General features: G+C 46.0%; 1 protein-coding gene across 1 annotated transcript in view; it reads right to left on the bottom strand.

Moving 5' to 3' along the window:
• Positions 1 to 208: 208 nt before the first annotated feature.
• COL20A1 (collagen type XX alpha 1 chain) overlaps positions 209 to 14,116 on the bottom strand; it is a 40,764-nt gene continuing 26,856 nt past the window's right edge. Inside the window, exons 24-40 of the mRNA XM_072350061.1 lie at positions 13,076 to 13,218; positions 12,589 to 12,698; positions 11,547 to 11,705; positions 9,656 to 9,733; positions 9,428 to 9,514; positions 7,334 to 7,387; positions 6,855 to 6,950; positions 6,343 to 6,396; positions 6,107 to 6,160; positions 5,719 to 5,772; positions 4,223 to 4,294; positions 3,834 to 3,869; positions 2,448 to 2,514; positions 2,044 to 2,232; positions 1,865 to 1,942; positions 1,077 to 1,232; positions 209 to 578 (exon numbers count right to left, since the gene is read on the bottom strand). Of these exons, the coding sequence (XP_072206162.1) occupies positions 565 to 578; positions 1,077 to 1,232; positions 1,865 to 1,942; positions 2,044 to 2,232; positions 2,448 to 2,514; positions 3,834 to 3,869; positions 4,223 to 4,294; positions 5,719 to 5,772; positions 6,107 to 6,160; positions 6,343 to 6,396; positions 6,855 to 6,950; positions 7,334 to 7,387; positions 9,428 to 9,514; positions 9,656 to 9,733; positions 11,547 to 11,705; positions 12,589 to 12,698; positions 13,076 to 13,218 (1,501 nt within the window). The 3' untranslated portion in view covers positions 209 to 564. The remainder of the gene's footprint in view (positions 579 to 1,076; positions 1,233 to 1,864; positions 1,943 to 2,043; positions 2,233 to 2,447; positions 2,515 to 3,833; positions 3,870 to 4,222; positions 4,295 to 5,718; positions 5,773 to 6,106; positions 6,161 to 6,342; positions 6,397 to 6,854; positions 6,951 to 7,333; positions 7,388 to 9,427; positions 9,515 to 9,655; positions 9,734 to 11,546; positions 11,706 to 12,588; positions 12,699 to 13,075; positions 13,219 to 14,116) is intronic.

Genomic DNA, 14,116 nt, shown 5'->3' with positions numbered 1-14,116 from the left:
CTTTTGCACAGAGCACCACTGCCAGAAAGCCATCAGCCATTCACCAAAAGTAGAAACAGCCCAAATGGTGCTAGGTTTTGTTACCTTGTCAACCAACAGAAAACGCTATTTTGCTCCAGTGGATTTTCGCATCTTTGGGCATGAGGTGCTGTTTCTCTCTGTGCTGGGGATGCAGAATAACAAGTGACAAAAATAAACCACAAGCAGACAAATGGGCAAAAATCTGTTATTTCTGAGCATTTCCACACATTATTTCTTTTTCTTACAAGTCCATCAGCCTGCAGCTCTGGCTGTATGCCTTGCTGTGGGACATGCAATGTGAGTTTGAATACTGCAGGTGTCCGGCACTGAAAAACAGCAGATAGCTGAGATTCATCAGGCTGGTTTGGTGGTTTTTATATTGGTTTCAATATTGGCTTCATTTGATTGATATGTCCATATAGACATAGTGGGAAATAAGAAAAGCACAAACACATTTGATGTTCGGGTTGCTGCTTCTCTTGGAGCTTTTACCCAGAGATTTCCAGGGCAGAGAACTGTCCTCAGCTGCTTTCATGTTGGCAATCAGGGGATGAAATCTGTGCATGGAAATGAGGTGAAGCAAGAGAGTGAGGTGAGCAAGAGAATAAACCAGAGTAAAGCAGTACTGAGAAGGAATGCTGCAGAATGAATTCTTTCCCCTTTAAAATCTTTTGTCCGGTGCCAGCAAGTTCATTTTCCCAGGAATTTTTGAGCCTCCATGGAATACATATGCAGGAACTGAGATAATCCTCTCTATCCACTATGGAAACATTGTCAGGGGCATTAAGGACTGAAGATAACTCCACCTGCTCCACTACTACTGCAATTATGTGTTAATCTATGATGGACGGCTGAGGAGTAGCCAATTGAGCTGGCTGTTATCCACATTAATAGGCTAATTGCAGATGAATCATCCTGATTGCTTTGCAAAGGAGGCTCTGACAAAGGAGGATTGACAGTGCCTGAAGGATGAACAAAGGTTCCTCCCTAGTTCAAGGGAAGTAGAGCAAAGAACTCTAAAATATAACTTTCACATTTAACTTATCAAGACTTACCTCTTCTACCTGGCCCATAACATCCAGAGACATCACAGCCCCCTGAGTATCCAGGCTGCCCAGGCTGTCCTCTGATACCAGGAAAACCTTGAGGACCGGTGTTTCCAGGGTAGCCCTTTGGGCCTGGTTTCCCCAGCACAACTTCTCCTGGTGGGCCTAAAGAAGAAGCTGTAAGCCACAGCACACCTACACCTTCACTGTAACACTTCTGTACTTTCCCCATTCTACATGGCAATTCATTTTCTGACTACTGTTTATTTGGGGGGGAAAGAATTGGAATCTTGGTAACTAGAGGTCTTCTATTTGGCCTTAAAGGTACCTAGCTTGCCTAGCTGGTTACAAGAAAGCCCACCTATGAGTCAATGCAGAAAATCACCTTAATTCTGGGATCCATTTCAGAGTCACTGTTTTTGTGACTCCACAGTCAGTGGTAAACTTCGCTTCGACTTCAAGTTAAAAGGATCAGGATGGAAGAGCACAGCAAATCCTAACAGATTACTCAAAAAACTCTTGTGTTCCATGAGCTGAATTTTTGAAGAGTTTCTATCTCCTGAGCACCTGGTCTTGCATGCAAAAAATACAATAAAATTCTCTGGATGTACCTCAGGTCTTTAAAATTCATCATTTCCTAAAAATGGATACCAAAGAAGAGAGGAACGGTCTCATATCTGAGCAGAAAGGAACTGTCTCAAGTGCTGTGGTGGGGAGTTGCAGCACAGTGGCCCTAAGGCTGAAGAAGCTTTGAATCTGGCAGCCCCATGTGGTCAGTACAGAGAGATAGTATTTACCTGTTCTTCCTCTGGGTCCTTGGATCCCTTCCTCATTGATTCCAGCCATTCCTTTTTCTCCCTTGGGTCCTGGGGCACCTAATCAAAGAACACAGACAAGTGGATCTTCACTGCTGCCTCCCCACCAGGCTCTTCCTACGTGCTGAAGTGAACATGCCTATAAGCACTTCTGCCCATACCTCTTTCTCCAGGATACCCATCTTTTCCTGTCTGACCAGGGATGCCATTTTCTCCTCTTTCTCCATTGCTCCCAGGAGGACCTGGAGGACCTGGCGATCCTGGCTCTCCTGGCTTCAGTTTTTCTTCCCAAATGGGAACCGGCTTCCTTGCATGTTGATGAATGAATGAGTCAAATTTCAACACATGACCTGAGAAAGCAAGACAGAAAGGAACATTTGCAAGGGCACAAAAGTCTTAGTGCTAAAACCACCCAATGGATAGGACAATGTGGTGGGACCATGCTCGGCATTGCACAGGAAAGAGGGGATCCATGGCTTAGTACAGCTCAATGCCATCTTCCCCTGTGCTTTTGTCCACTGCTGCTGGAGAAGCATCAAAACAAGCTCAGGGTGATTATACTCACTCTGGATCATCCGCTCACAAGCCTGGCTAACGAGCTGGTAAATTGTGGCCAAGGACTGTGGTTCCCCCTAAAATGAAGCATTACAATTCTCATTTAGAAAAGGAAGTATTCATGTCTTCATTGACATCTTTTAGAAAGGATCAATATCACAATGCAGGATAGCTTTCTGCCCTTTCTTCGTGTCAGCCTGTGTTACTGAGACATTAATTGCTATAAAATGCATTTTCTTGATTTATTTATTACAAAGCTCCAAAGCCATAAAATTGTAATAGGGAAGCATCAATAATTGCTTTTCTCCTACACATCAAAAAGCCTAGACTGAACTGATATAATTACTGGAGCTACCAAAAAAAGGAGAGTAAATTTCCCTCTCAACTTTCATCACAACAGATAGGCAATGTATAACTCAATATTCTGTGATATGTAAAACATTTAACGCGATCAGATGTTACAATATCCTATCTTTGTCTCAATCTTTTATGAATGTTGATTCTTATCCTTATTGAACTCTAAATAAACGACATCTGAGGTTTTTCTTTTGCAACATGGGGACAAAAATGCAAAAGGCTGCTTTAAAAATGAAGGCTGAGCCTCTTGATGAAAATTCATAGCTAAGACCCTGGGTGCTTCCAGAACCATTTCTAAACTGTACATCTCTGTGTGGACCACCGTGCAGATCACCAAGCTGAAACAAAAGCTTGGAACAACATCCAAGGGAAGAAAAAAGGAAAGTTCCACTGAAAAGAAGAAGAAAAAAAGAAAGAATAAAATAGGAAAAGCTGTTGGAAATGGAAGGAGGACGGTGTTAAAAATTATAGTGCCGGGGTATTCACTTGAAACAAAAGGAGAAAAGCCGTCTGTGAAAAGCAACTTGTGCCTGTCTGAAGCTTAATTCACTTAACTCAATCTTGGCAAGCGGACTTGGACTCCTAGAAAAAACACAGGATTTCTTTTTAACCGTAAGTCAAGAAGAACAAAACCTCCTCTGACAATAAAGCATCACAGACAGCATTACTCTCCTGACCTTGAGGGCTCTGTACCTGAGTGTGGCACAGGTTTGTTAGAAGCGAGTCCCAGCTTTACTGCCACACATTTAAAACAAAACAAAACAAACCCTCAGTGAAGCCGAATGGTTTTGTTTTTGACTTCTCAGCAAAGAATAGATTTTCAATTGGCTTTTCTTCTTTGCTACTACAATTGGTACTAAGCAGCTCATTATTCAGACCTGTCAGAACAGCCAGTGCAGGTGAGCAGAAAGCAACGAGGCCTTGGTACATTATGTTATTCTGTACTGAAAACATCTTCACATATAAGCATGGCTTGCCAAGCAGATTTACCACATCCACTCTTTCGAGTGCTTGATGTACAGTAACCAGGAAAACTCACTTTCTCTCCTCTTTCTCCTTTTGGACCTGGTAGTCCCTGCAAGGAAAACAAAAGGAAACGTCACAGTCTAGGGAGAGGAGGAGAAAGCAGAAGGCCAGTGGGGACGTAGGTTATGTGGAGCCCAAAGTTTGTTTCCCACACACTTGTACTTCCCTTGACCTGTGAGCTCATAGGAATATTTTCTGTTCGTGCTTAAGGTGCTGGAATACCATCAACAAGAATGCAGATATTCCACAGAAACAAACTCAGTATTTGCACATCCATATGAAGGGCGAGTGTGAATTTAAATTCTCCTTCAGATGCTGAGGAAGAACTACCATGGGAGCAGCTTGCTTATAGCAATGATTTCATGCCTTGGCCTTCTCCAAGACCTGCACTCAGTCACTTACTGTTGGTCCAACATCACCTGGAGGTCCCTTCTCTCCACTGCTCCCCCGGGAGCCTGTCACTCCTTGGAAACCCTGCAGACACCAATTAAAAGACACAGATGAAAGTCCGGACACTTCTCACTGCTGTTCTTTTTCTGTTTGACATCTCCTTGCAGCTCCAGGAGCACCAGCAGTTTAAGCTTGGAGGACTCCAGCAAGAGCACAGCAGCCTTAAGCTTTATGTCAGTACCTCATCCAGCCATGAGCACAATGTTAAGAGCGAATCACGTATGAGTCATCTTCACATCATTTCCTATTACCGTCTCAGCTACCATCAAGCCAGCAAAGCTGAGTTTTGCCAACAAACTTGCAATGTGATTTTTAGCCTACTGGCTTTAGATCCTTTGTTACACATTCAGATTTAGGCACAGCCTGGAGCATAACCCTATTCTTCAGCCTGCTAATATCATGCATTTTTTTATCCCCCCTGAAGACCTGTGTTTTGCTGCTAAGTCTTTACAATAGCAACTGTAGATTAGAGAGTGGAAAGTGCCTTCTTTGGTTATCTCTTCTTTGCAAAGTTTCTGTGCCCTTTGGAGCCAGAAAGGGAAGGCAAAAAAAACAAGGCAAAAATACACTAGAAATACTTTCTTTTGTAGTTCTTTCAGCTGTTACGTTTAAGCTCAATGGAGATTAGCAAATCTTCTGATCAGTGGAAAATGAAAGAAGACTTTAAGGCAGCACCAGGCCATCTTTCAGAGCCTGGTCCAAAGGTTGCAGTGCTTTCCTCATGTTTCAAAAGCTGATGTTCAGTCCTGGCTCCACGTCTCGCCAGGATAACCAAGTCCAAGTCAGGAGCTGAATGTGGCCCTCACTACAGATACCTCACCACAGCTGCTATGGGATTCAATGCAAATGCAGCAGTAAACAGTTTCTATTTTACACTATTTAGGACTGCCAAACTCCATATAACTCAGCAGTGAGAACTTCCAACTATCAGGTCTTCTATCCATCATCTAAAGCCAAATTCCATGTTTACACAGAACTGGTAAGGCTGTGCCATTAAAGTGGCCAGTGAATGTAAACCAGCACATCTTAAAGTTCTGTTTGTGATGTCCTGGGCACGAGAGAATGCAAATGTACCCAGCTTATGGCCCTGGTAGCACATGTAGGAACTGGTATTTGGGATCTTTTATACTGTCTGCTTCCTCTGTCTCCAACTGGCTTCACTCTGATGAGCCAGGAAAGCAAGGGTAGCAAAACACACATCTCCGTGCTGGATCAAAGCAGAAGTTGCCTCCAAGAGGCAAGCTGAAGGCTTTTCTGTTTGTTTTTCTTAAGAGGTGTGAGTCAATGACAGAGAAAGTGGATTTCTGCAACCTGTGTGAGGCTATTCCCTGTGACAGCCCAAGAAGAGAGTTTGCCCAGACACCTCTGGATGACAGCAGGTCAGCAGTAACCCCAAGCTCCTTCTGAGGAAGAGATTTCAAACAGATCCACATTGCTCCTGTACTCACCCTTGGTCCAGGAGGTCCTGGGGGCCCAGCTGTGCCTTCCAGTCCCCTCACCCCCTGCAAAACCAAGTCCAGTCCAGTATTAACAAGGGGACTCAACAAGGGAGACATAGTAAGCAGTGAGGTGGTTTCTCCCTGTGCCGCTTTTAATGGGAGCTTGCCAGCAATGGGTAAAAATATATCTGCCAAGCAGGCAAGAAGATTAGCACCTGGTCAGCCATGCAGATTTGGTCAAACATGAGATGATCCTTTTTTTTCCTTCCATTTCTTCCAGATTTGTGAAAATATCATTCACTTATGCCCCGAGTGCATTTAGGAGAGCTGGATTTTTGGATCCAATTTGGGTTTTAGGCAGCACTGTGAGAAAACTGAGGGGTGACATGTATTTTACCTTTGCACCTTGAAGACCATCTCTGCCTGGAGCTCCCTGCACGCCAGGAATGCCCTGTAAATCAGAACTGCTGGTAAAGTTGATGTCTGTTTATCATTGTCCTGCTTCATCTTGTAGCAAGGGAAATGACAAGGCAGTAGGGAACAATGCTATGGCTTTTCAGTCTTGCTTTAATTAATTACTGAGAGAAATGGACAATTCTGTGATACAATTAAAAGGAAGATGTCTACCATTACCTGCATGCCAGGACTTCCAGTGTCTCCTTTCTCTCCTTTAATACCTGGTGGCCCCTTGGATTAAAATGGAAGCACACAATTAAACACTGCAGCACACCCCACACTGCTGCTGCTCCCTGTGATGCTATGCAGGGAGCTTTGCAGCAACAGCACGTTCATGGGGATTCTGTCAAGCCAGACACGCGTGCAGCAGCCTCCACCTCCACTCCTTGCCAAGTAATGATGATCACTGTAAAGAGACGTGCCTGAAGACTGCACTGGGCTTGTTTTCATTAGAGGTACACAAGGGACAGTCTGGACAAAAGCAGTCCTTTGCCAAAATGACTGAATGTAAGGACTCATCACCATGAAAAAATTATTATCATCTCTCTAGTGCAGCTGTCTAGCTGTTAATGAGGATGATGTCAATACACAGACCAGGTTTGGGGGTTTTGTTGTGACACCAATTTCCGAGACGTGTTCCAACTGCAAAGAGCAAGAGATGAAGAAAGGTAATAGAAGAGATGACATACCACAGGGCCCTGAATCGTGATTCCTTGGGAACCTGGGGAGCCTTGCTGGCCACTAGGACCTGCTGGTCCCACTTTTCCAGGTGGGCCTGGTTCACCCTAAAGCCAAAGATATGAAATCAAAGAAAGAAAGCAATTAGAGCCTGCCCTCCACAAGGCCTGAACTGCATGGCCTGAGTCAGCATGAACCATCTATGGGATTCAAGATGAAGTCAGGACAGTGGGAGGTCTCCAGCAACTTCAGCAGCCTTTCAGGTATAAAGTTTAGATGCATCTTTGATAGGAAAAAATGACAAGGCTGTGCCAAGACCAACCATTTTCCATCAAGGCTGCTTCCAAGAACATTGCTGACCACAAAATTTGTATTAATTCAGCTTCATCAAGCCCATCACTCCAATTTCCAGAGTCCAATTGAGTGTTTAATTAATAATGTGATCCCATTCTTCTCAATGCACGACTTCCCAAGGAGCTCCAGGACTCACCTTGGGGCCCGGATCCCCCTGATCACCTTGTGGTCCTCTCCTCCCAGGGCTGCCCTGCCAGTGAGACATAGAGCTGCTGTTATTAACATCATAATCCTTACAGCAGTGCAAACAGGTGTCAGAAGGACACTGGTGCCTTTTGCTATATGCATGATGGAAGATATCCCTCCAGACAACTAGCAGGAAATAGGGGCAAGGAGAAATAAATTGAGTCATCCAGCAAAGGGGAAAGAGGGACAGAAAAGGACAGCATGGCCTCTCCATGAAACCACATCACCTACAGCAAGGAGAAATGAAGTTCAACATCTTCAACCTCCTCCCTCCAACTTCCCAGTAAATCCATGCTGGGGCAGCCAGTGGGGAAGGGACCACACCACATATGAAGATAGAGAAGAATTAGGGAGAGGATCCTGCCTGCTGTCCTTTGGGACAGGTCTGGTGTTTGCAATACCCCGGAGAAGGGATAGACTCTGAGATGAGGGCCAGCAAGCAGTGCTGAGGAGACCCAGCTCAGCATCTGCAGAACTGCTGGATCAGAGAGAGAAATAATCTTCTGGCACAAACCAGTGCCACGTGAACTTGTGAACTTAAAATACCACATGATCTTAATCTGAAAGATTCTCTTCTTGATGGTAAAACAAAACAAAACACAATGGATTTGGGATAAGAATTAAGGGAGCTTTGGAAAAGGTGGTTCCAGAAGCATCCAGAAGCTCATTTCATTTGAGTCTGGTCAAAAATACCCATTAAGGACAACGACACAGCCTTGCCAGCCTTCAGTGACAGGACTTTAACAAGTAGCAGTGAGTGCTCTTGTAAGGGCAGCAAATTAGCAAGGGTTTGATGGTGTGGGGATACTGCTGTGTGTCAGAGCTGTATTTTCTCTAATGCTTGGATCCTGCTTTTTAAATAGTAGTACTGCAGAGATGTTTAAACCACAGGGCAACGCAAGCTGCTAATTATGCACTTAGGATATTGAAGCACACTGCGATAGTGGAGTGCGCTGAGTAATTAAACTTCCACCGGAATGAGCGTGTAATTACTCTGCAATGAGGAGCCTGCAAATCGTGGCACTGAAGTCACAGTGAAACCACAGCAATGTGAGCAGTTTGCTGGAGCCTCCTCACTTGAGCAAGGAGAGCCGCAGCGTTCCTCAGTTCAGTATCTACAGCAGGGCTGTAAGAAAGGAGCAGACAGGCTCTTGAGCAAGGTCTGTGTGACAGGACATGGGGAGATGGTTCCAAAATAAAAGAGGGGAGATTTAGTTTGGATATAAGGAAAAAAGGCTTTTATAATGGGGCCGGTGAGACACTGACACAGATTGCCCAGACAGGTGGTGGATGCTCCAGTGATGGAGACACTCAAGGTCATACTGGAGGGGCTCTGATGGAGCTGTGATGTCCCTGCTCACTGCAGGGGGAATGAGCTTTAAGGGTCCCTTCCCACACAAAACCATTCTATGATTCCAGGAGTAAAGCACCAGGAGTGGCCAAAATGGGGTACTCTGGACAGGCTGTCAGATTTGGCTGTTGTTATGTTGCACATAACACTTTCTTCTCAACATTTCCAAAATGTGGGGTTGTGGGTTGTTTTTGGATAACCACTTCATAGCGACTATCTGGAACACTTCCTGCAGCATGCTGTATTCTTACTGCCTCTTACCACTTCCCCCAAAGTCCCTTTTCTCAATACACCACCCACTTGTGCAGACACTTATCGGCCTTCCTGCTTAACAGAGAATCTAGATTTTGTATGTTTGGAGCTTTTTTTTTTCCTGTCATTTACAAAGAGTTTCAGAGCCGCTGATCCATGAAATCTCTGCGTGCACACACACACACTGAGGTGTCCCGTCCTTCCCTCCTAAGAGGATTAATGCAGCACTCAGGCACGCTCAGCCTGCTCCCAGCTGCAGCTGTTGCACTCCCAAAATGCCACAGCGTGCACAGTGAAACAAAGCTCTGGGGTCTGTGCTGGGCAAGGAGGAACTGCTTTAGCCTGGTGTTAAGGCAGGAGACGGGTGACAGAGCCCCATGGAGCTGAGGTGCACAAACAGTATGAAATAAGACATGCAATATGTGCAAAGGGTGAACTTACAGGGGGACCTGGAGGACCTGGCAAGCCCGGGCGACCAGAAGTGCAGGAGCAGGCAGGAGCTATGGTGGGGCAGCTCTCCTCATCCCTCTGCAAAGACAGCAAGACACATTCCCAAGAAATGAGAAAAGAGTGGTTTCCTTCTTGTCTATGAAAAAGATTTATGGCGTCACTCCTGTGCCACCATGCCCAGCTTCATCCCACCCAGCACAGAACCTCTCATCATCTTACCAAGGCAGGAAGATCACAGCATTGGTCCTCCTCCGCCCCTAAGCTGTTGCACACAACCTGCAATGACTGCAGCTGGAACTGTGAGGAAGAGAAGAGGGTTTAATGAGGTGACACTGGCACACAGGCTGCACTGCCAAAGCTCACCATGTGCTAAAAATAATGTTTAGTGGTGGTTTGACAGACTCTCCATGTGGTCCCAACTGCAATTGCACCAAAAAAAGCCATGAAACACAAAGCAGCCGCAGCTCTGCGCCTTGCTAAGACACCCTGCAGCCTCACCCCTGCAAAAGCTGCCTCTCTGATTTTAATTGGGCTTCAGCACTGCCAAAATGTGAAAACAAACTTCGCTGTCTGCATTTCCCCCTTCAGAGGAATGTACCTAAGAGGAAAAGTGGCAGCAGCTCCCAAGAGAGCTGTGTTCCCTCCCAGGAACCCCTCCTGCCTACACCACATCCCTCCCAACCGCCTCCTCTGTGATGAACACAGAAGCACACATTGCACAAAGCAAACCAAAAAACAGAAGATGAGTCAGAGAGGTTTTTGGGGGGTTTATTTTTTGCTCCCCTTAGCACCATTTCTCCTCTGTTTTTAATTCTGCTCCATGCGTGCTCAGCTGCACAGCTGAGGAGCGCATCACAGATACAGGTGAGCCCCCTCGATCAAGCAGTATTTAAAGATATCTCAAATTAAACGAGGTTCCGTGATAAGCAATAATAAGATGCTCCATCTTCTCAAGGGCAGCAGAGCTATGGAGGACGTGAGCCTTATGCTGGGCTTGAAAAGCAATAGGAGCAGAGGCAGCGTGAAGCTGCTCATTAGTCAGCTGCATCTGTCTGGTTGAGCTGTGAGCAAGGAGAGTTTGGGAGGGAGAGAGGAAGCTCGGGCTCTTTTCTGACAGGCTTGTGATCCATCTGAACTGCCACAGCACTTATTTAGAAAATACTGCTTGAATCCCATTGTGCCCTTGTTTGTCATATGTCACTACTGCTCACAGGTGATTCCAGTGCCCACTTTTCCCTGGTGCACCTCATATGTTTGCATTGTGCTTTGCAGGACCAGCCAGTTGGGGATGGAACAAACTGTTCTTACTGCACTGCTTTGAGACAAGGGAAGTTGTAAATCAGTGGCTGCACTGTTTCCCCCTAGAATTTCAGGCCTAAAAGCAGAACCCAGGAGTAAAAGCTTCACAGTCATGAATGATTTCCTACAGTCTCACCGAGCAATTCCTCCTCATTCTGCACATGTTTAACATTCCTGTTTTGTGGAGGAAGCATGGCAGCAGGCTCCTGGGCAATGCCATGCAGGGGTGGTTTTGCCTTTTGGGTGATGCATGGCACAGCACAGAGCCCACGCTTCCTTTGCTCTGTCCTCTTGCAGGTTGCTGTGCAGTGCACCAGGGATGTACCTGCAGGCTGGCACCGAGCATCAGGCTGCTTTAATTCATACAGCAGCTGACAAGGAGCCTCTGTACTGAAGAGTATTTGGCCGCCATTTGCCAAGCCCAAGAAAAAAGGAGATTGAGGCACCTCCAAACCCAACATTTCCCAGTGCCACTCAGTGGGAGCTGACGGCACAACCTTCTCTTCCAAAGCAGTTGCCTATACCTGCTGCCTGCTGCTGCCTGTTAGGGCAGGGTCTGTGCTTCCAGCATTCAGTATTGGACCTTGAGCCCAGACCCCCAAACCAGGTAGAAGGTGAGGAGGAGAATCCCTGTGCCAGGAAAGCTCATTAACTCACAGAGATCAGTGGGATCAGCACACAGCCCTGTGTCACAGCTGCTGTTGGAGGCTGTCAGAGTAAAGACTGTGAGGATGGCACAGCTCTCCATCTGCCCAACTAGCTTCCCATTTAACCCCCCCAATTTCCAAAGCAGGCACCTCCGGGCACTCACCGATGCTGATCCACTCCTGGGCCCTCTGGTCCGTGTCACTTTTCCCAGCATGATGAAGCCAGCAGTGGAGATGCTGCCAACGGTGTTGATGGGTCTCTCTGCTATTTTCTTACAGTCCAGATAGAGCTTGATCTTGAAAAGACTCACTGCAAGGTGCACCTGCACGGGAAGACCAAGGTTGGACCTCTGCAATGGGGCCAGGGAGCTTTTAAACACCTTCTGCCCAGTTCCCAGATTGGTGCTGGCATTACTACACATGATGTGGCTTCCATGAGCAGCACCATGCTCTTCCCTGCTGGTTCCCTACTATAGCTCAGCTCTCCTTGGGCAAAACCTTTTTGGAGTCCCAGTTCTGAGCAATTCAGTTCTCAGAAACAGCTGAATAACATAAATACTGATAGAAAGAGCTCACTGCTCATATGGGTGTCATGGGGACCAACACACCACACTAGAAAGGAACAAGGGCACATGCCCATAAATAAACTGGTTGAGGATGGAAATAATAAAGGGGAAGGATTTGGAGGAGCGCACAGTCTATAAATTGCTCCCATCCAGTAAATTACACCATTTGTGCAGGGAGGCTGTATCTTTAGTGAAGCAAATATCTGACCGTGTGATACCCGTAAGTACTGAAATGGCAAATGCACACCTTGTGAAAGGAAGCCACTTAGTACACAGTCTGTGTACGTTATTTTGATGCCATTTCACATTGTTACCACATATTATATGTAAAAATGATGGCCACCACATGTGACTATAATTTACCCATCCTCATTCGCGCTTTAAAAATGCATAAACATGCAGCGCATTCTAAGAAGCAATCAATTTGTGGGAAAGATGTCACACGCATAGGATGAACCTATATAATTGTAAGGTCTGCAATTAAAACGTTCAGCATATGAAAAAGGTTCACTGGCTCCCTAGCAATCTGGATGCAAAGCGCTTATAATCACTCCTCGCTTTGAACAATACACATTGATGGCACAATAGTCTCGGAATGGATGAGATCGTGAGCTACATTTCTCCCTTTATTGATAAGGACCTTATGAAAGCTCCCATAGAATATCTTCTTCACTTCCTGCTGGTCAAAGGAGACTTCCTGCAAATCAGCCTTGTAGTCATGATTAAAATAGGTCAAGGTTTTCTTATTGGCTACAGGGAAAATAGGACAAATAACAGCTTTTAGAATTCAAAGAGAGTTTGATTTCACCCACATACCGAGCAACAGAAAATAAACAGGCTTAAGCATTGTGAAAAAACCTCATGTATTGCAATCAAATATTTCTAAACAATGGAAAACAAAAATAACAGCTAAAAATAAGGAGTACGCTAGAAGTAGAACAACAATGAAAACACAGCTTTTAATTGCATTAGGAAGCCTTTAAAACATAATGTTGGCCCAAAACTGCAGCTGCACAATAAAGCCCATAAACCCACCACACTTCCCAAGTGAACCCCAAAACGAGGTCTGCTGCCTGCAGAAACGTTAGCAGATACCTGAATGTAACACATTCAACATGAAACCTTACGGTCAAGGTTAACACCAAGGAGGGGCTGGAAGTCCTCATCAGTTATTTGCCACACAGCAAAGGGCTCCTTGGGGGTGTCGGGCAGGAGGCGCAGGAGGATGCTTATGGTGTGCTCGGGTGAGATGGTAAAGAGGTGGACATCGCTGGAATGAGACAAGCCAAGGAAGCATTGGTGGCTGAAAGCAACAAATGCCAGATATAACATTCAAGAGCAATATAGAATGACAGAATGGCTTGGGCTGAAAAGGACAGGAAAATGATCATCTGGTTCCAACCCCCTGTTACGTGCAGGATTGTCAACCAGCAGACCAGGTTGCCCAAAGCCACATCCAGCCTGGCCTTGAATGCCTCCACGGATGGGGCATCCACAAACTCCTTGGGCAACCTGTTCCAGTGCGTCACCACCCTCTGTGTAAAAAACGTCCTCCTAATATCTAACTAGAAGGGTCTCTCAAGAAGAGCCTAGAAACCTTCACCCATGCAGTCTGAACACCATACGCCATGAGAGAGAGCCCAGCCTTATGCTGTGCATCCTTCTCAGGCTGTTAGTGCCTGAGCTGAGTGCTGCATCCTGGTAGAGGAGGCAGTGTCAGCCCATCACTGCTAGAGCTGCTCCAGGGAGCACCACAAGCAGCTCTCGTGCTCTTCACAACAGAGCTTACTAAAGATCAGACATACTGGCAGGCTCCAAAACTCTTCCCAAGCAACCTTTCCCAAAGGAAGAGGAATGGTGGTCACGTACCCCAGGGTAAATCTTGGCAGAAATCAATTGCCCTTCAGGGATAAGCATGGAGCTCCCAGAGAGCCCCCACAGCCCAGCTGCAAAATTTGAGCTCAGCTATAGAACACATGGGCAAGCAGCAAAACCCATCAGCAGCTCCTGGCACAGCACAGCTTCCTCTGCAGCCACTGCCAAACCCCTCAGAGAGCGCTGGGAGCACAGTGAGAGGATGCAGTGAGGCAACAAGGAAAGTCAAATTGGTTATGCCTGAAATACATCTGTAATGTGAAACGAGACATTTGCACGGGCATGCACACAGT

Source organism: Excalfactoria chinensis, chromosome 15 (genome assembly GCF_039878825.1).
Source record: "Excalfactoria chinensis isolate bCotChi1 chromosome 15, bCotChi1.hap2, whole genome shotgun sequence".
Classification (NCBI taxonomy): Eukaryota; Metazoa; Chordata; class Aves; order Galliformes; family Phasianidae; genus Excalfactoria; species Excalfactoria chinensis.
Note: the sequence above shows the minus strand (reverse complement) of the source record. Positions and strands in the feature narration are given on the sequence as shown.